Raw genomic sequence first — 22,188 nt, forward strand, 5'->3', positions numbered from 1 at the left:
CAAAGCAACTGGTTCTCTTAATCTGTCCCTGAGAACACAACGTTCCTTAATGTTTCCTTCTCGACCCTCTGCCCTCTAACTTCATGCCCCTCCACACTAACCATCTCATTGCCAGGTCCACCACGCTGGCCTCCCTCCATGCTCGTTCTCTTTCCTCAGTTAATCCTGCCGACCACTACTTCCTTCTGGGTTTCTTAGACACTCTCTTTCCCCTTCTCTTCTTTGCTTCTCTTGGCATTCCGTCTTGGTTTCCTCAGTTGAGTCTTTTCAGTCTGACTCCAAGCCACTCAAGTTTCCCTTTCCCGATAGCTGGTTCCACTGACCTTTTCAGGAAGACTCCGCCCAACTCCATTTCATAGGTTCCCAGCTTCACATTATTAATTCACCATTGATAAACACCATTCACCGAGCACTTAGAAAGTGCCAGGCAGTTATACAAAGAGCTTCACACAAATGATCTCCTTTACACCTCACGAGAATCTAATGAGATAAGTTATTATCAACCACACTTTTTTGCATGAGAAAACCGGGGCTCAGAAAGGTTAAGTATCCTTCCCGGTTTCTCATAGTTAGTGTCTGTGTTGGGATTTGAATCCAATTCGGTCTAAGTCTGAAAGACTACAGAATATTGGCTCCCAATTTTTTAAGCACTCATATGACAAGACTTCCTCTGACCTTATGGTATGAGTGTTTCTGCTTCATTCATAGACAGTTTCCATTCTGTACTGCCCATCTGTAACTGGGTTCCTCAATATCTGAGTTTCTGCGTTGTAACCCAATTACTCTCCTTCCTGTTGGCCCAGCCAAAGGAGACCAGGGAAAGTCAGGCAGGAGAAGAATACGCAGTGTCTAGCTTTTCTTTGCACCTTCCAGACATTTGGTGTGCAGAGTCCTGTCCTACAACAAAAGTCCAGGATCTGGAGGCCATTATATGCTGACAGGTAGTAGCTCACAAACTAACTCAGTAAAGTGAACAGACTACTTGCTGTAGGACTAACTCCTCAAGCTGGGGAGAAGTTGAGGCTGGACTTGCAAAAGGAACCATTCAGTCTCAGCTTGAGTGTCACCACTGAGCTTTGTGACAGATATGATGCCACAGACTTTGTTACAATGCCCTCCTTCCTGGCCTGTCCTAGCTTTCTCCTGACCTGGTCCGATTGGCTCTCATGAACCAGATCTCTCCTCTAGTGTGCTGCCTTGGCTGTGGCCATACTCGTGCTATTGGATACCTTCCTCTCAGGTTTCCTTTCAACCTATGGCTCTGGGTCAGCTGCAAACCTGATTTTGCCATTGCTGTTCCATCCCTGGCTGGTTGTCTTCACAGGTGCCAAGAGGTAAAACCTAGCCTCCTCCCAGATGATTTGCTTGTACTTGTGAACATCAATCTCACTGGGCCTTCTGCTTGCCCTACCTTCCCCACGTCTTCCTATGCATGGACAACTGCTTTAACTCTCAGCCTCTCAGTGTATTTTTCACTCTGAGGTTAACAGGCCAAGCTGATCCTAGAAGACTATAGGCTTTCTTCACTACCCCTTGAAATGTGTATTTACCAAGATCTTACCTTCACTCTTACCTTTTGCATAAATCTCCTTAGGGACTTGATGGAGTTTGGATGTATTGTCCCCTCCAAAACTCATGTGGAAATTTGATCCCCAATGTGGCAGTGTTGGAAACTGATTGAGTCATGGGGGTGGATCCCTCATGAATGGATTAATGATCTCCCTGGGGGAGGGGGAATTAATGAGTGAGTTCTAGCTGGATTAGTTCCTGCGAGAGCTCGAGAGCTCGTTGCTTAAAAAGACCCTGGCACCTTCTCTCTCTCTCTTGCTTCCTTTCACCATGTGATCTGCTCAGACCCACCGGCAGCCTGCTATTTTCTGCCATGAGTAGAAGCAGCCTTAGGCCCGCGCCAGATGCAGCTGTCCCAGAATCGTAAGCCAAATAAACCTCTTTTCCTTATAAATTACCCAGTTTCAGCTAATTCTGTTATAGCAACATGAAACTGACTAAAACAGGACTCATCCACTTTCATGACTTTCTAATCACTTTCAAATATATCCAGCCCTACCCTGCTCTGAGTCTTGCCACTCTACTCAAAAGGGATTCATTTCTCTCTCACTACAGCTTCTGACCAAAAATAAATAAAATAAAATAAATTACAATATCAGCTCTAATTTCTCAATTGCACTCATTCTCTCCCTTTCTTTAAAATCAACTTTGTTGAGGAATAATGTACAGTCGCCCGTCCATATCCATGGGTTCTGCATCTATGGATTCAAGCAACCAGAGATCAACAATCTTCAGGAAAAATTGCTTCTGTAATGAACATGAACAGATTTTATTCTTGTCATTATTCCCTAAACAATACAGTATAACAACTATTTACTTATTATTAAGTATTTTAAGTAAACTAGAGATGACTTAAAGTACACAGGAGGACATGCATAGGTCATATGCAAATACTACACCTTTTTATACCAGGGACTTGAGCATCAGCTGATTTTGGTATTGAAGGGGAATCCTGGAACCATTCTCTCATGGATACCAAGAAACGACTGTATATGCAATAAAATACACTCACGTTAAGAGTACAGTTTGATGAGTGCTGACAAATGTAGACAGAGACCCGTAACAATCACTGTAACCATAATATAAAACAGACTCATAACTCAGAAATTTCCTTACTCAATTTAGCAGCCAATCCCTCATCCTCACACAATTTAGGTCCTTGCCAATTACTGATCTGCTCTCTGTCACTACAGGTTAGTTTTTCCTGTTCCAGAATATATCATAATATAATAATCTAGAATGAATTCTTTTGTGTCTGGGTGCTTTTTCTCAGCATACCATAAATTGATCCATACTGTGTATATCAGTAGATTATTCCTTCTTGTTGCTAAATAGTATTCCATTGTAAAGATCTATACAATTTGTTTTTTCATTCATCTGTTGATGGATTTTTGAGTTATTTTCGGGTTTGAGTATTCTCATTCACCTTTTTAATTTTTTTATTTAAACTTAAATGTTTTATTAAATACTTAAACTTTTTAAAAGTTTTTTTACTAAAAATTTTTTGTTTTGAGATAATTATAGATTCACATGCAATTGTAAGAGATAATACAGACAGATCCTATGTATCTTTACCTAGTTTCATCTAATAAGTAACATCTTGCAAAACTATAATACAACATCACAAACAGGATACTGACATTGATACATTCCAGATACATTTCCATCACTGCAAGAATCCCTCATGTTATACTTAACTCTCTGCCCTCTCCCATTCCCTCCTTAACACCTAACAACCATTAATCTGTTCTCCAGTTTTATAATTTTCTAATCTCAAGAACATTATTTAAACAGAATAATACAGTATATATCCTTTGTGGATTTTTTTTTCCACTCAGTATAATTCTCTGGAGATTCGTCCAAGTCATTGGCTGTATCAATAGTTTGTTCCTTTTATTGCTGCATAGTTTTCTGTGATATAGTTGAGTCACAGTTTCTTTAACCAGTCATCCACAGAAAGATATTTGTGTTACTCCCAATTTTTGGCTATTATGAATAAACTTTGTGTAAACATTTTTGTACAGGTTTTTATGTGAATATAGGTTTTCATTACTCAGGAATAAATGTTCAGAGGGCAATTTAAGGATCATGTGGTAGTTGCATGCTGAGTACTTCTTTTTAAACCTGTCCAAATATTTACCAGATTAGCTGTACCATTTTACGTTTCCACCACCAATGCACAAGTAATTCAGTTTCACCACATCCTACTAGTATTTGGTGTTGTCAATATTTTTTGTTTTAGCCATTTGATAAGTGTGTAGTGATATCTCATTGTAGTTTTAATTTGCATTTCCATAATGGCTAATAATGATAAACATCTTTTCTTGGCTTATTTGCCATCTTTAAATTCTTACATCTTTTGCTTACTTTCTGCTTGGGTTATTTGTTTTCACTATTGAATTTTGAGAAGTTTTAATCTATTACAGATACCAGCCTTTTGTCAGATATAAGGTTAGCAAATATTTTCTCCCAAGGTGTAGTATGTCTTTTCATCCCCTTAACAGGGTCTTTCACAAACAGAACATTTTATTTTTAAGTTGGTGAAACCCAGTTTATAGTTTATTCCTTCTTTGGATCATGCTTTTGGTAACACCTAGAACTTTTCCTTAGTCCTAAATTTTGAAGATCTTCTGTGATTTTTCTAATGTTTCATAGATGTATGTTTTAAATTTAAGCTCATGCTCCATTTTCAGTTATTTTTTTCCTAAAATATAAGGTTTAGATTGATGGGTTTTGTTCTGTTTTGTTTTGTGATTTTGGCTATGAATGTCCAATTGCTTCAGCACCATTGGTTGAAAAGTCTATCTTCCTTCCATTTAATTGCTTTTGCACCTTTGTCAGGAATCAGTTGGGTATTTTTCTGTGGCTCTAGTTTTAGGGTTCTCTAACCTGCTCCATTTATTTATGTGTTTATCCTTCTGTCAATACCACACAGTCTTGATTACTATACCTATAGTTGGATAGTCTTGATTGCTCTCACTTTATTCTTCTTTCTGAAAATTGTTTATTCTAGTTCTTTTGCTTTTCTATGTAAATTGTAGAATCATTTAGAATCATTTTATTTATTTCTGTAAAAGTCTTAGTGGGATTTTGATAGATTGTATTAAACCTGCATATCAATTTGGGAAATACTGATATCTTTACTTGAAGAGTCTTCTCATCCATTAACATGGCATGTCTCTTCATTTATTTAGCACTTTGATTTTTTTCATCAGCATTGTGTATTTTAAACATACAAGTCTTGTACATGTTTTCATAGATTCACACTATTTCATTTTTTGAGCTAATGTAAATGGTATTTTTTTTTTTTTGGACTGGTAAGGGGATTGCAACCCTTGGCACAGTGTGCTCTGCACCGTGCTCAGCGAGTAAGTGCACCGGCCATCCCTACATAGGATCTGAACCCACGGCCTCATTGCTACCACTGCTGCACTCTCCCGAGTGAGCCATGGGGCCAGCCCATGGTATTATATTTTTAATTTCAGCATCTGCATATTCATTGTTAGTATATAGATATGCAATTGATATTTGTATGTTTATCTTGTATCTTGTGACTGTGCTGAACTCAATAGTCCCAGGATTATTATTTTGGAGATTACTTGGTATTTTTTTACATGGGCAATCATGACACCTACAAATAGGGATAGAGTTTAGTTACTTTCTTTTCAATATGTATGTCTTTTATTTGCTTTTCTCACCTTTACGCTGGCTGGAATTTTCAGCACTGTGTTGAGAAAGACTGGAAAGAGTGGACAATTTTGTCTTGTTTCTAATCTTAGGGGGGAAGCACAGCTGTAGGTTTCTAGCAGATGCTCTTTATCAAGTTGAAGAAGCTACCGTCTGTTCCTATTTTTCAGAGTTTTTATTACGAATGTATGTTTTATTTTGTTAAATGCCTTTTCTGATACACTAATATAATCATTTGATTTTTTTCTTCTTTAACCTTTTAATATCATAATTACATTTATGGACTTTTGCATATTGAGTCAGCCTTGAATCCCAGGAATAAATCCCACTTGGTTACAATAACTCTTTTTATATTTTGCTGAATTCTATTTGCTAATATTTTGTTACGGGGTTTTCTGTCCACATTAATTACAGATATTTTCTGTAGTTTTCTTTATTTTGTAGTCTTTATCTGGTTTTGGTATCAGGGTAATACTAGTTTTATATAATGAATTGGGATTTGTTCTCCCCTCTTCTATTTTCTGGGAAAAGTTGTGTAGAATAGGTGTGAATTGTTCTTTAAACATCTAGTTGACTTCTCCAGTGAAATCTACTAGGCCAAGAGATTTCTATTTTACGATTTTTTAAGTTACAAATTCACTTTCCTTAACAGTTGCAGGGCTATTCAAATTCTTTATTTCACATTGGGTGAGTTATATTAAGATTGTGTTTTCAGAGAAAATTCATTTATGAAATTTTATTTCATAAGGAATTTCACCCTATATGTACATAACTTATCCAATCTTTGCATGAAATTGTTTGTAGTATTTTCTGTCTTATGTCAGCAGAATCTATATCGTATTCTTTGTTTCACTCTTCATATTGCTCATTGTTGTCTTCTCTTTTTTCTTTGTCAGTTTTGCTAGAACTTTTGTCAATTTTAGTGATATTTAAAAGAGCTCTCTTTTTTCATTATTTTAATTTTAATTTTTTTTCATTATTTTTTAATTTTAATTTTTTTTTTCATTGTACGTGTTTTGGGGGTACAATTTTTTGTTTTAATACATGCATATATTGTATAATGATCTAATCAGAATAGTTAGCATATCTACCACCTAAACACTTATTACTGATTTTTCTGTTAATTTTCTGTTTTCAATTTCATTGATTTTTGTTCATATCTTTCTTATTTCTTCCCTTCTGATTGCTTTGAGTTTATTTTGCTCTTTTTCTAGCTTCTTGAGTGGGAACTGAGATTATTGATTTGAGGCCTTTTCTCTCTTCTAACTGAAAATTTAATGGTATAAAGGCCCCTCTCTGAGTTGCTTTAACACTGCTTTTGCCTTTTCTAATCTTAGGGGTAAAGCATTCAGTTTTTCACCATTAAGCAAAACGTAAGCTGTAATTTCTTTGTTTTTTAATTAGATGCTCTTTGGGTCCTCTATGTTGCATTTTCATTTTTATTCAGTTCAATCTACTTTTTGATTTTTATTTCCCTTGAGACTTCTGTTTGGATCAATGGATTACTTAAGTTTGTTCTAGTTTTCAAGGGCTTGGAGATCCTCCTGTTATCTTTCTCTTATTAATTTCTAGTTTGAATCTGCATTCTGTATAACTTCAATTCTTTTGAATTTGTTGAGGTTTGCTTTATAGACCAGGATATGGCTCAGGCTATGAGCACTTGAAAAAATATGTATTCTGCTATTGCAGGGTAGAGTATTTTAAGAATGTCAATTCAGATCTTCTTGTTTGATTGTGTACTTGAGTTCTTTTACATACTTGCTGATTTTCTGTCTAGTGGTTTTATCAATCATTGCAAGAGGGGTATTGAATTCTCCAACTATAATTTTGTATTTGTTCATTTCTTCTTTCAGTTCCGTAAGTTCTTGCTTCACATATTTTGCAACTGTGGTGTTTGATACTTACATACTTATTATTGTTATGCTTTCTAGGTGAATTGATGCATTTATAATTATACGATGTTTCTTTCTGTCTCTGCTAATTTTCTTTGCTCTGAATTTTGATTTATCTGATATTAATATAGCAACTCCTGTCTTTTTAATATTAATGTTTATATATCTTTCTACATTATTTTATTTTGTCCCTTAATATTGTTATATTTGGAGTTTCTTAAAGACTGCATAAAATTTGTCCCTTGTTTTTAATCCTGTCTGCAATCTCTGTCTTTTATTTGGTCTATTTATACCATTTAAATTTAATGTAATTACTGATATGTTAGGGCTTAAGTCTATCACTCTATTTTTCATTTTCTGTGTATTTTCTGTTTTCTTTTCTTGGATTTCTGTAGGTTACTTCCATAGAAGGAGTAGCCTCTTTGCCACTGGGCGTTAGTGAAAGTCATGACTCTCCTCTGGCCCTTTGCTGTTGCTGAGGGGAAGAGTGGGGATTTAGGCTTTCACAGCCTAACAAGGGATTGTATAGGTCTTCCAAGGTCCCGTATGACCTCCTCTGGTATCATCTTGACAAAGGTGTTTGGGTGCCTCTTTATAGCCTGGAAAGGGTGGAAATTAAGGATCCCCGCTTGATCTCTGCTGGCATGGGTGGATGTGGTGCCACTTTTTTTTTTCTGCGTTGTTTGGCTGAAGTGGAGCAGTTACTGTTCAAAAGTTTTCCATTTGCTATGTTGCTCCTACCCTGTCCCTTTCGTTAGAGAGCAAGGTTTTGTTGGGGCTTTTTTGTCTAAGCCATTGGCATGTCCAGGTTAATGGTTTCTTTAATCACAAGACTGATGTTTATGAGGCAAAGTCAGGGAACTTACCACTATGTCATTCCTTAGCTCTTGAGACCCATAGTTGGTTTGCCTTATTCTCTCTGCCTTGCATAGTCTTTTTGTGTTTGTTTCATATATATCATCTAGGGTTTTTAGTTGTACCTGGTAGCAGATATAAGGAAAGGTATGTCTGCTCCATCTCCATCTTCCCAGAGGTAGAAATTTCTCTTTTGGCTTTCCTACAGGACTTTCCTCATTGTAAATAGTCCCATCATCCCTTCAAACTTAGCCATTTATGGAGATACAAATAAGCCTACGACCTGACCCTTACTTGGGCCACATCCTGGGTTATGGGGAGAAGATGACAGAAATAATACGTTGGTTCGGGGGACTCTGAAAGCAGAAGAGATCTGAACCCTTTCTCTTAGGTGTGACCCATGGAGGCAGAAAATCCCCTGAATAGAAATGACTGTGTGGTATACAAGGGCACGTACTGGGAGAGCTCTCAGGGTGTCCCATGCTGCTCTCTGCCCAGCAATAACATGCTGTTAGCCCAAGAGGGTAATGGAGTCCACTCAGCCAGAAATGAAGGGCTTTTGTGAATGGCAACAGGGAGTGACCAAGCAGTACATTGCATAGGTATAGGCTACCTCACATGTTGTCAGTACAGAGAGATGGCAGTGTGGACCAGCTTCCCTCATCTCAACAGCTTGACTCTTTGATGGTCTTCAGTCACAAATACAAGAAGGGTGGGGAACTGAACTGAATGAAATTAAATTTCTGCCAGTTCAGCAGAATAGAGACTCAAAATAATTGAGTTGAGTTATAGAAAAATAAGAGTGATTGTTCTTACACAGGGCCTGAGAGACTCACACACCTTTTTCATGCTTTTCTTATACTCTCCTGCTCTTCTTCCCAACACCCTATTTCTCTAAGAATCACTACAATTATTCTTGATTTACCAGATAGAACTTCAGTTATCTTTGACGTTTCCTTTTCTCTTCTCTACTGTATTAATACCACAGCTGGCTATTTCCTCTTCAAAAATATTTTATGCTTTACTGCTACCATTATTCTTTGAATGTCCTCCATAGAGCAAGTGTCTTAGCAGTTCTCCTTGCTCCCTTTGCCAGATCTTCTGTGTCGCTCTCCTGATTTAAAACTTTTCATGGCTTTTTATTGTCTACTGCAATGAATGCAAACCTCTCTGCTGTTCTTTTATAGTGTGGTTTTATTCTGCCTAATTAAACTTAACTTCTCTTATCCATGAAGCCACAGTGAATATATTTTCTCCCTTTCTTCTACCCAAGTCCATCCTCTTTCCACTGAATTTGACCCCCCAACCCCACCCCCCAATAAGAAGTAAGCCTGGAATACCTGCCTTTCTTACCCCTAAATATTAAATTCTATCCTACCTTTAAACCCAACTTAATAACAATTTCCTCTATGAATACACTTTCTCCATCTACTCTAGTTCAACCAAAGTTCTCTTCTCTGTGAAATCCTTTTACACTCATAGCTCCTTGGTACAATTTATTTCTTAACTATTCCCCATTTGTGAATTGTCTTGTGCCAATTTAAGTGCCTGCTAGATCCCTGACACTGTTTTGGGGGCAGGGATTATACAGAAATATTTAGACACAGTTAGACACTAACTTCAACCAATCTGAATGGACACCTGACCAATAATACAGTACTCTGTACCTGTTGAACATCAACCCCAGATGGGGATTGATGGGGCTTGGATGTATTGACCTCCCAGAACTCATGTGGAAATTTGATCCCCAATGTGGCAGTGTTGGAAGCTGTTTGAGTCAGGAGGGTGGATTCCTCATGAATGGATTAATGCTCGCCCTGGAGGGTGGGGGTAGTGAGTGAGTTCTCACTCTATTACTTACCATGACCATGAGAGCTGGTTGTTTAAAAGACCCTGGCACCTCCTCTCTCTCTCTCATCCTCTCGCCTTGTGGTCTGCTTGCACCTGCTGACTGCCTGCCACTTTCTGCCGTGAGTAGAAGCAGCCTGAGGCCCACGCCAGATTCAGCTGTCCCAGAATGGTAAGCCAAATAAAATTCTGTTCTTTATAAGTTACCCAATCTCAGGCATTCTGTTACAGCAACACAAAATGGACTAATACAGCGATATACCATATACTACTAAATCAACCTTACCCCCAACATCCACCCTTAACCTGGTCATACTTACATGAGGACAAAGAGAGCAATAACACTGAGAGATGTCAGCACATCTTCAGCCTCAGCTATAGTCTGTCTTAGGCTATTCCAGTTGCCTATTGCTATGCAACAAGCTACCCCAAAATTCAGGGCATAAAATAGCAATAATCTTGTTTTCCTCATAGATTTTGTGGGTCAGAAATTCACAAAAATCTCAATAAGGATGTCTTGTTTTTGTTACAAGATTTCTAAGGCCTGAGCTGAGAGGACTCATGTCGCTGGGGAGACTAGAATGGCTAGGTGTTTGAATCAGTCTCTTCATGCACACATCTGGTGCCTGGGCAAGTATGATTTGAATGGCTAGAGGCTTTTTGGTTCTCTCTCTCTCTCATACACACACACACACACACACACACACCTTTTTTCAAGGCCTTACCAAATAATTCATCTTTCTGTGTTGCTTTTCTAGCATGCGATCTTAGGGTAGCCAGTTTCTTATATGGCAGCTCAGAGCCAAGAGAGAATGTTACAACCAACACAGCTATATGGCTTTTTATGACCTAAACTCAGAAGTCACAACACATCACTTCTGCTATATTGTGTTGGTCAAAGCAGTCACAAACTGCCTCGGATTCAAGAGGAAGAACCATCAGCCCCAACTCTTGATGGGGAAAATGCCAATGAATTTACAGCCATGTTTTAGAACTATTACAGAAGCTTTCAGCCAGTGCCTGAAGCCAGTCTGTTTCCCTCTCCCTGACTCCATTCACCCGAGGATAGACAATCTGCCTGGATTATGGGAACACTTATTGCCAAGTTCCTATTGAAATGTCAGTTATTCTCATCCTGAGATCTTTCTAAAATTCGTTTTTTATCCCCATGATCTAGTATGACATCCTTGGCACAAGTTTGCTTATAATAAAACTACAATCTCGTTATCTCCATCCAGTTCATTCCCCTCTCATCCCCCTTCCAGGCTTGTCTCCCTTTCCTGACCCCACATCTTCTTCTTCCTTTTTTTATTGAAATATGATTGACGGTATGTGTCTGCAGGGTACAGCATTGACTATCAATACCTGTGTGCAATATGTGATGCTCAAATGAGGATAATTAGTATATTCAACACTATACAATGTGATCATCCTTTGTGGCCCTTCACGAATTTCTTGCTAATCTCTCCTCCCCATTTCCCACCTCTGCTGACCCCACTTCTTACCCTCTCTTTGTATGTATTCTGGAGACATAATTCTTTCCAAAGGAAACTTCTGTATCCTCAACTTTCTCTTACCAAAACCTCCTGACAACTCCCCAGGAAAATATTTCCCTCTTTCCTTTTCCCAATAGACACCATTTCTGCTATCTGGCTACCTCTGCACACCAGAAAAGGGACAGGCATTCTTCCACCACTGCGTGATTCTTATGCTTCTTCCACTCCACATAAATGTCTCTTTTGAGAATGCCAACTAATCCTTCTTGGCTGCCTCCTAACTCATGCTCTCATCCACCAAGCTTCAAATCGGTGTCCTCTACTCAGCTCCTACACTCTTCCTGTCACTCAGTGATCCATCCAATGTCCTCACCTTGTATTTAGGGCTCTCCTCTGCTCGTGATGGCCTTTACTGCCGTTCAACTTCAGTAACCCCAGAGACCCTTTTCCTAGACCTCCCCTTCTGCTTTGTCCTGTTGACCTCGTCCATCTACTGCAGTTTCCACAGGGAGCTTGTTTGCTCTAGCATCTTCAAGCAATCCCCCTCTTTATCCCTTTTTCTATTTCTAATCTCTCTCTCTCTCTGCCTCAAGCTACTAACCTATAATCCTCCTTCTCTTCACCAAAACACTTCTTTAGTGATCAGTAATAATTACTATTTTAAATAGTTAGGTGTGTCCTCAATAGCACCAATGCTATATAATCAACAAATCAGATAGTTTGTGGTCTTTTGGTAAAAAGTGATACAGAGGGCCGGCCCGGTGGCGCACTTGGTAGAATACGGCACTTGGGAGCGCGGCAGCACTCGCCGAGGGTTCGGATCCCATATAGAGACCGGTCCGCTCACTGGTTGAGCGTGGTGCGGGCGCACACTGAGGGTTGCGATCCCGTTGCCAGTCGTGGTATGGGTGCGACACTGAGGGTTGCGATCCCGTTACCAGTCACGAAAAAAGACAAAAAGGAAAAAAAAAAGTGATACAGAATCACCTCTTCCCTAAAATTCTCTCCTGAGACTGATTTCTTCAGGGGGCTGTTCTGGATTTTCCATGACTCTAATTCTTCCTTTTCAGTGTTCTTTGTCCATCCCACCCTTGTTGGTAGTGTTACTCATAGCTCACTGTCCCCTCCTCCTTTGCTGCCCCTTTTTCCTTCTGTGTCTCCAAGTAGTCCCTGGATGACTGCACCTGTTTCCTTGGTTACAGCTGTGATTCTCACATGGACATTCATAAACCTCGATCTCTTGCTGTAACTTTGCCCTGAACTCTGAAATGGCATTTGCAATGCAATATTGCACCTTTCCAACTGGATGGCTTTCAAGTATCTCCAGTCCAGCAGGCCCTGCATCCCTCTCTGCCACCACCCTGTCCCACACTCACCAGGTGGGAGATATTACTGAAACATAATTTGCATGCAAAGAAGTAATGATGGTGGTGACCAATTTTAAAAGAAAATAAGAAAATGTGAAATGTTCAATCCATGTGCTGCTAAGCTGTCCCAGGCAGGCAGAGTACTGGGTAGATGCTGATGATTAAGACTAACATCTCCAGAGACAGGCAATTCTTTCAGCTGCTCTATCTTACTGAAAATGCTTTTCAAGAATACCACTTCTCTTTATTCTTACTTTAAGATCTGTGGGCAACCTTCTGATTCATAATAAGAGCCCCTTGAACAAAAAGGCAGATATCTGTTATTGTGACTGGCATATAGCCATTGTATACTCATAAAATGGCAATCTGTTAGTAAATGATTTTCTTGTCAGTTTCCTTGGTGTGAATCAGTCCTCCAGAGTTGGTGAACTCTAGGTGAACTTTTGAGATCAAGTCTCTGGACCTGAAAGACTGAAGACCAGACTCTAGACTGTGGTGACTGAAAATAAACCATGAACCTCTGAGGTGAGGTCCAGAAAAAGAGGCCAGCAGACCTTCTCGTTAATATATTTTTAGCTGTACATACTTTGTCTTATGAGTCTTTGTCCCACATAGTGCATATAACAAAGTATCAAAAAGTTGAATACGTGCTTATTATCTGAAAATATATAGTGTCAAAAAGAACAATTTAAAGTACCCAAACAATCTCTCAATCCAACATGGATTTCTAGAAGACCCACAACACCTCCACAGTATGAGAGAAGACAACTGAAATTTAGAACTAACAACAAAACAGCAGATGGACTGACAAAATCTTTAGTGGCTTCAAGAAAGGCACACCCACCATTTATTGAGTATGTATTATGTGGCATGCTTTGCATATTTTATTTCATTTTATTCTTCCAACATCCTATGAACCACATATTATGATGCCCATGTTATAGTTGAGGCACAAGCAGCTGCAAGGGTTTAAATAATGTGCCCAGGATATACAAGTAGTAACAGAGGTGGGTTTAAACCTAAGGCTTTTTGACCACAAAGTGAATACTCTTAAACACAGTGGAAGTTTGCTATTCTGCTGTTAACTGTTCAAACCAGAGGAAATAGTATAAGAAAGGAAGTTATCAAAGTTTACATATATGTGAGTTTCAATTACACTGTCTTTAACTACAAATAGCCATCCTTAGATGTAGTCTAGATGATGCTTTAATAATTTCTTTTGGAATTCCAAATCAAATATTCAGAAGAAAATAACATTAAAAGAAAAAGAGAGTAACTACATGTAACAAAATTAGCAACTAAGAATCTTTGCCTTTATTTAAAAATAGTTTTGAAAAACACTCCGTCATTCAAAATTCTTTTAACTCCATGCCACTGTTCACTAAGTAGAGTAGTGGAGAATTTTCAAACTTTTTTGACCATGTCCACAATAAGAAAATGTCCAATTTGACTCAGGACGTAAGTACCTGTAAATACCTATATACTCATATGTATTGTGTTGTGTATGTATGTGTCTAAAATTAAAATCACAAAGCCTTACACACTGAGTTTGGATTCTGCTCTATTCTATTAAATTTCATTTTGTGATTTCATCACCCATTATTGGGTCAAGACCAATAGTTTGTAGAGCCTTGGGAGGTGGGAGGAATGTTTTGGTAGGAGTGAGAATACTGCCTTCTCACTAGGTCCACCTTTAAATGCGAAAATTTTGCTCTCACTTGCAAACCAAGATGATGGAATTGAATTATCCCTAGGTCTCTATCTGTTTTAGTCTATCATCAAGGACTTTCCACATTCACACAGGCAATTTCTCTCCATCAGGTAATCAGGAAAGGCAGTGCATTTCTTCCCTCTTTGCAGTACCCCACTTTGCTCCCATGCCCCTACCCCCACCCACTTCCATTCCTAAGGGGCTGCAGTGCTGCCAGTTGCTCAGTCCAGGCGTCTGACTCCATCCACCGCTGCTGTGTGGGCTGTGGGTCCCATCAGCCAGGCTGGCTGGGGATGTCAGACAGCAGAACCCAATGCAAAGCAGTATAACCTTGCAGGGTTAAGCAAGTAAGCACAGGGTTAACATTAACATGAATTTCTGGTGACTATCATGCCCTCAGATTTCTAAACCATAATAGATTACTTTGAATTTAGGACATTTGGAAATGGAAGCTCTGACCACATTTGGGGGAAAAATTCAAAACCTCTTAAAAATACAGTATAAATTTTCTAGTTCATTATAGTGAGAGGAAATTAAAATGCATTTTAATTTGTGGAGAGAAAAGATTCTTTGAGTCTAATCTGAAAGTGATTTAGAAAATCAAAAGGTGCTCAAAGCTTTAGGGTAAATTCTTCTTAAATCAGAAAGATGATTATCTGTATAAATTCTATAAATGCACTAAATAAAGACACACACACACAAATACACATCCACAAAACTCTACCAAAGTTGACGTTAATAAGTAAGGATTTCCAAAGGGTGAAGTCTGGAGAGTACATCTAATTAAGGAGTTAATACTGACTGATACCTATCTTAAGGGCTGCAAGAAATTTGCATTTTCTACCCACAGGTTTCTATTACAGGGCATCTATCTCAGCAGACAACCTGAAAACCCAACACAGGACTATTGTGCACTTACCTTCTCCACAGAGAAAAATAAGGTAATTCTTTAAGCATGCTTCCATTCCATTATACACTGTTTTCACTGCAGCACCAGATACATTTTTTTTAAACATACCTGGAGGAACCAGGCAATGTAGGCTAATAAATAGAAACCACAAAAGATTATTAGTATGATTACCTCCATGGATTAAAAATTACATAAGAAAAGATTACAGCCAACACTAAACACAAAACACTAGTATGAGAAATAAGGTATATGTAATGTAAAGCATTCAGTAGTTTGCTTTAAAGAATTAGATCACGTCCCCATTGGTAATTAAATATCAAATAGTGATAATCTTATCAATTATCTTGCACCACAATCCTTTCCTTAACACTATAGTTTTTCCAGTCCAGTCTGTACCTTTAAAAATATGTAAGTTAGTTCAATGTGTTCTACAGTACTTGCCAGTCTGTATAACATTATGTGTTAAAATTTGGGGAAACCTTTGAGTATTAACACTGTAATAACATCAAAGACATCGAACTATGTTTCATAATTTTATTGAGTCTTTTTCAGTTTTAATTGTCTACGGTAAGTACAATTCTAGTGACCACAATTAGGAAGTTCTGCTGTTACTATTAATAGCAGATACAAAGTTGGCTGCCATGCTTAGACAGACACACACACACACATACACACACACACAATATTTTTGCATATTCCTGCATGCAAACAATACTATAGTATTATAAGAAATGTACTTTCTTTTTACTAAAAACACAATTACACAATTACTCTGGATTTCATTAAGCTACCACTGATTTAGATAAACCTGAGAAAACTCAAAATGTCAAGTAACACTGTTTCCATATCGCTCAATCAATGGCAATATTAATCACAAAGAAATCTAGTTCAATTATCTATATTAAAATCACTGTAATATAAAAATAAACATTTTTTGGAAAAGCACTAAAACATACTACAATTCAAATTCACAAATTTTGACAAGTAACATGTATTCCCCTTCATATTAATTTGTGATGGTGTGTGTAATACAACATACAACAGAATAAAAAACTGTAACAGAATTCAGCAGCCAAATACACAATTATCACTACAAAACTTGGAATTAAAGTTACCAACTGAATAAAGAAAACAGACTAAAATCAATAAGAGTGTTGAATTGCTGGTAGTGTTACTTAATGTTACTTAAAACTCCATCTTAAAAAATTAAGAGTGCACTATTTTACCTTAAGATGAAACACAATGCAAAAACGTAAGTTAAAGTGAGAGCAGTAACTGCACCTACTGCCTCTCCCCATCTCCCTAAAGCTCTTAAATTCTAATCCTGTACCTATAATGCCCATCCCATTATAAGACCAGCCTTTGGCATTTGGAAATGGAAGCTATGACCGTATTTGGGGGCACAATTCCAAACCTTAAGACAATATGAACTTTCCTATGATGTATATAAAATGTAGCCAATACAAGACCCAGTCTGACTAATATATTTTATATTCACTATTCATTTTATGATAGTCTGACACCAAATAGTGAGAAAAATCCTAAATAAAAAGGTAAACATGCAAAAGCATTTCTGGAGAAAATTAATCACTTGTATCATGAAACAGATTTTCATATCTTAGACCAAAAAAACTCTGAAGATTTAAACATTTCAAGATTTTCGTATTTGAAAAGCAACATAACACATAACTCTCATTTTATATATGTATCATATATTATGTAAAATATACCAGTGTGACATTAATATTGTACATTGTAATAAATATAATTTACATCAGTATGTTGGATCTTTCAAGAAAGTTTTTCAATCTGTACAACTGAAGAACTGTGAGTTTCATCAATAAATACTATTATGATAGTTACAAAAATTTGACCAGCAAAGTTAAAGCCTCAATAGATCCTAACTAGTATCACACATTTAAGTACTGTCACTAACTGAATTCCAGCTGCTTTATGCACTGACATCTGTAGTATCCAGAGACAGTTTAGCATCTTGTCTGAGTAGATGGAGAAGACTTATAGGTCACAGGTCCACATCACAATTGATGAACCAATCTTGTAAGATTTTTTTAGCCAAACTAGATTGAAAAGTCTTGGAAAATACAGTGGCAGATTTCATGCATTCCTGGCTGTCTAGTTTTCTTGCTTTACCACATCCCCTAAAGCCCCAACAAATGGATGCCCCACCTTCTCAATCCATGAAGAGTGGTCTTGAAAGGGTCGAGAATCCAACAGCTAGTGGAGTGGCAACGTCATGGTTTTAACTCTGAATTCCGACTCACATGCTCTATTTCTTCTTAGTTTGTCTTTTTATTTTTTCAATGTAAGCACAAATTGATGTTCCAAAAATCAAAGATGTCAATTCGTAAGCCATAAAATACCTTGAACTTGGCATTAAAATATTTTGTATTGTAAAATTTAGTCGATAAGTTCTACAATTTTGGCTGTTATTTCATCCCAATGCCAACAGATTTCTGCCTTTACTATTAAAATACTAACTCATATCGTCCTATGGCATGAACCAACTGTTCAGCCAATAGATCACGGCTTCCTCCTGACCCTCTGTATATTGGCACAGATCTTCCAGAGACTACTTTTGGCCTGGAAGGAGTTGGCAAGATCATTCTCGTCACTGTTTAGCATGCATTCACATGTCATTGTTGTCCACTATGTGGTGAATGCAGCTAAAGAAACACTTTGGAAGGAACATGCCAAGTAGTAAAAGGGCACTTGTAGTCACTGTCCACTGCCTTACTGGATCCACACTCCCAAAGAAAGTTCTCTGGAAGCTGAAACAATGTACTTAACACATACTCTAAACCAGGCTGCGCATCCTGAGACCTAAAAGGAGAAAACTAAAGTAAATGGTGAGGAAATACAGACATGTCTACCATCAGGCTGTGAGTTCAAGTATGGTACAGGCTCTGGAATTTCCATTTCGGTCAGTTTAATGATACTGATATTGTCTCACTGAACATACATTTGACAGAGTCAATACAGTAATGATATATTTTAGATTTTGTCTTTTAGGATTCTAAAACAGACCACATTGTATGAGCCTGATCAAGTGAAAACTTTGCTAACCCTCTTTCCTCAAAAGGAGGTGTCATAGGTTTCTCCTTGATTTGGTTTCTATAATCTTATGCACTAAGCCTTAACATGTAAAAAACCCCACTGTTTAGGAAAGCCAAACACAGATTTTCTTCATTGATCTTGGTGGTCAGAGATTGGGTAAATTAAAACAACTCTGAAGATCTCACAAATCCTCCATCTACCTGGGCATTGTAAGAACTTAAATCAAGCCCTGAATTTCCTGTCATTATGTCCCAAAGGGCACTAAGGTTCTTTCTTATCTTACATACAGCTCACATTTCTTTACTTATAAGATGTTTTCAGACAAGTTAGTTTTCCATCAGTTGCAAACTACAATGACAGCTTTATGGGGGCTAGCTTTCACACCTAAAAATTCCTTTGACACTGGATTTATTTTGGGGTTTCTTTGGGGTTATTAATTGTGTTAACCTTACCTCATTATTCTAATTATATAGAATTTGACCATTTCAAGGGCTAGAAATGTAGCAATTCAATATCATTGAAGATTATTATTACAGTTGTTGAAATATCACACAAAATTTTCATTAATGCCTGGCAGAGAATAAATATAAAAGAAAACACTAACCAGTAGTCTTCTCTTTAACTATTAGTAGTTTGATTAGTACTTTCTACAGCTTACTTTTCAGTGCTGTGGTATCTTAAGTACTTAAATTTAATTTTCCATATTTCTCTTTCCATATGTTTTTTTCTTTAAATATTCGAACGTAAGATTCACTAAAGGATTACAGCTTCCCCATTCTATCAACACAACCTGTACAAATTCTGCCTACTTCTCCTTCTTTCCATATTGCGTTTAATGTTTTCAAGCACTCTGAAGAAACAAAAAGAGTGTTTTTCAGCATGATTTTAATTTAAACCAAAGTCCTTATTCTAAAATGTCTTCTCCCCATTCCTAGTTGCCTCATACATCTAAGAGTATACTTGTAGGCTACATATTGTGAATGATGGTCAAACACCCCCTTCTGAAAATACTATCCTCCTGCCCAGTATCCCTCAACCGGCTAACAGTTATTCAACCTTATTCAAACTTTGGTTTTTAATATAGCTGTGATTTTTTAAAAATTGTTTTTACAGATGTGAGTAAGTACTTGTCCTGGAACACAAAGTCCTAAGGCATTGCACAGCAGCAGGGCAAGTAAATGCTCTTTATCACAGGAAGTCTAAGAGAGTTTATGGTGTTTACAAAGAAAATACATGCACTTTGATTACTTTGAAGGTATTTTACCAGTAAGATAATATATGCAGGCTTCCCACAACATTTAGCAACCAACATATAATGAGCAGTTTTCCAGAAATAACTGGAAAATAATCACTGTTGGCTTTTAAATTCATTAACTTTACTTTTCTATTCAATTCCCCAAAGAAACTCAGCTACTATCTATGCTTATAAGACACCAGAAAAGACATCGAGCTTGGAAATCTGTTCATCTGGTGTTGAATGAACTGAGTTTAATATGTTGTTATACGATACTAAACATTTTTGAGAATGTGGATTTTCCATTTGTTCCTACCACAGATTATTAAAAATAGTAAAGATTAGACAAATCACAAACTCAAGTTTCAGGTGCCTAGTTTTCTTGGAGAAATTATTAATATCAAAATAACTCCAGTACTAATGTGCACACACACTTTACACAGAAAAGCTTGTAAATTTTAAAGGCAGAAGAGAAAGTGAACGTTGAACTAGATAGCATTATTTTATTATATATACTTCTAGTCAGACAATAAAAGGAGAGTTTCAAAGCAAACCTAAACAAGGTAAGTGTGGATGTGGTCATTTCTACATTTTTTTTTTTTAGCTCAACTACTTTCTTGGTTTGAATTTTCTCTAAACTTGCTTCTAGTTAGTTTACTTAAAGCAGAAAAAAAGCACGTGGCTCTTTTAAGCATCCTACCATGGTATTTGGGGATTCCTGTGCCCTCACAAGCTTGTATCTCCATTCTGCTTGAACTCGGATAAAATATTGAGGGTCATGTCTTCACTCTTGGATTGCAAATTTGCCTCACTTCTTCTGGACGCTTTCCTGGTTGCTCGGGAGAGTCTCCTTCTGAAAGTATCTCCCGCCAAGAAATAGAGAATGGGATCCACACAACTGTTGAGACTTGCTAGACCTCTTGTCACCTGATAAGTGGCATAAACTCTGTCATTGAACGCACACATTGCTGGGGTCTGAAAATCCAGCCGGGCCCTCAAGTTCATTGTTTTCATCACATGGAAAGGGATGTAAGACACAGCAAAAACAGTCAGTACAATAATCACCAGGTAAATCGATTTCCTCCTTAGAGGCGAGTTGTCCAGGTCGTTGTAAATCAAAGCTCTCACAATTAATCCATAACAGCCCAGAATCAGCACCAAGGGGACACAGAACATGGCCACGGTCGTGCACATACTGTAGATGAAATAACTTCGCAGGTACTCGTCTGAGGTGGTGTCATAGCAGGTGATGGTCCTGTTTTTCCGGACCCCGGTGCCCGAATAGAAGAGAATGGGGGAGATCGCCACCACCACGATGAGCCACACCAGCACGCTGATGTACACCGCGTTCTTCTTCTTGAGCCGGCCCAGAGACTTGAGCGGGTACACCACGCCGCTGTACCGGTGCGCGCTGATGCACGTCAGGAATAAGATGCTGCCGTAGAGGTTCACGTGGAAGATGAACCTCTGCAGTTTGCACATGGCATCCCCAAAGATCCAGTCCGTCTTATTGAAGTAGTAAAAGATGAGGGCTGGCAGAGTCAGCACGTACAAGAAGTCGGCCACAGCCAAGTTGAACATGTACACGGAGATGCCGCTCCACGGTTTCATATGGAAGACGAACATCCAGATGGCCACGCTGTTGCCCAGGAAGCCGATGATGAACACCAGGATATACACAGCCGGCAGGTAGTAGAACTGGAAGCCCGTCTTGGTCAGGGCGCATTTAAACGAGGCGGCGACGGCGGCGGTGGAGGCGACCGTGCTATTCCCCCATGGCGAGCCCGGGCCGGCCAGGAAGGCAGAGTCCGTCCCGTTGGGGACTGCCAACCACAGCACCTCGGTCATTCTCTCCTCCCCGACTTAAGCTGCGCCTCCGAGGGGCAAGCGGCGGCGAGAGGGCGGCGGCGACACGGGGAGCAGCGAGCATCGGAAAAGCCGGCGAGCAGAAAGGAGCGGGCTCGGGGGGTCCCTGCGGGAGCGGACGCGCGGGGACTCACCCACGCCGGCTCTGGCCCCGCGTGCGCCGCGGGCCATGAAATCCGCCCGGGGCCGGCAACTTCCCCGTCCGGCTGGCAGCGCCGAGGTTACACAACAGGGCGCGCAGGGCACCGCCGCCGGCAACTTTCCGATTGCGCTTTCCCGAGGGGCCGCGGGTCCGCGCTGCAGAGCGCGCTCGAGGCGCAGCGAGGTCGAGTCAAATTCGCTCCGCGGCGCTCCGGCGACGGGAGGGTGCTCCCCGGTCTCCTTCCCCCGAAGATCAACTTCGTTCGCGCATCTTCCTCCTTCCTGCCTTGGAAGTAAGCAGACCGTCCTCGGGCTGCCGCGCCGCTCCCTCCGCCCACCCTGCGCTCAGCATCTGGGGGCCATCGGAGCGCGCGTGGCCGCAGCTCGGAGCCCTTCCTGAGGCCCGACCGAGTCCCAAGTGCAAGGGCAGGCAGGAGAGCAGGGCTCCCCGCGGGGGTGGGCGGAGTTTGGGCACCCGGGCGAGTCGCACGCCGCGGGGAGGCCAGGGGCGTGCCTCGGCCGAGCCCGCCGGGCGGG

At 39.3% G+C, this 22,188-nt stretch overlaps 1 protein-coding gene across 1 annotated transcript; it reads right to left on the bottom strand.

Moving 5' to 3' along the window:
- Nucleotides 1–15,855: 15,855 nt before the first annotated feature.
- P2RY1 (purinergic receptor P2Y, G-protein coupled, 1) lies at nt 15,856–21,510 on the bottom strand. The gene is made up of 2 exons (XM_008584740.1): nt 20,345–21,510; nt 15,856–18,176 (listed from the first exon to the last, which is right to left on the bottom strand). Exon 1 carries the CDS (start codon nt 21,490–21,492, stop codon nt 20,371–20,373), a length of 1,122 nt encoding a protein of 373 aa, XP_008582962.1. The 5' UTR covers nt 21,493–21,510; the 3' UTR covers nt 15,856–18,176; nt 20,345–20,370.
- Between the last annotated feature and the right edge of the window lie 678 nt (nt 21,511–22,188).

This window comes from Galeopterus variegatus, unplaced genomic scaffold (genome assembly GCF_000696425.1).
Source record: "Galeopterus variegatus unplaced genomic scaffold, G_variegatus-3.0.2 Scaffold3357, whole genome shotgun sequence".
Taxonomy (NCBI): domain Eukaryota; kingdom Metazoa; phylum Chordata; class Mammalia; order Dermoptera; family Cynocephalidae; genus Galeopterus; species Galeopterus variegatus.

Bases quoted from the DNA above. Each gene is read 5' to 3' on its own strand.
- P2RY1 (XM_008584740.1), bottom strand. From the start codon at position 21,492: ATGACCGAGGTGCTGTGGTTGGCAGTCCCCAACGGGACGGACTCTGCC.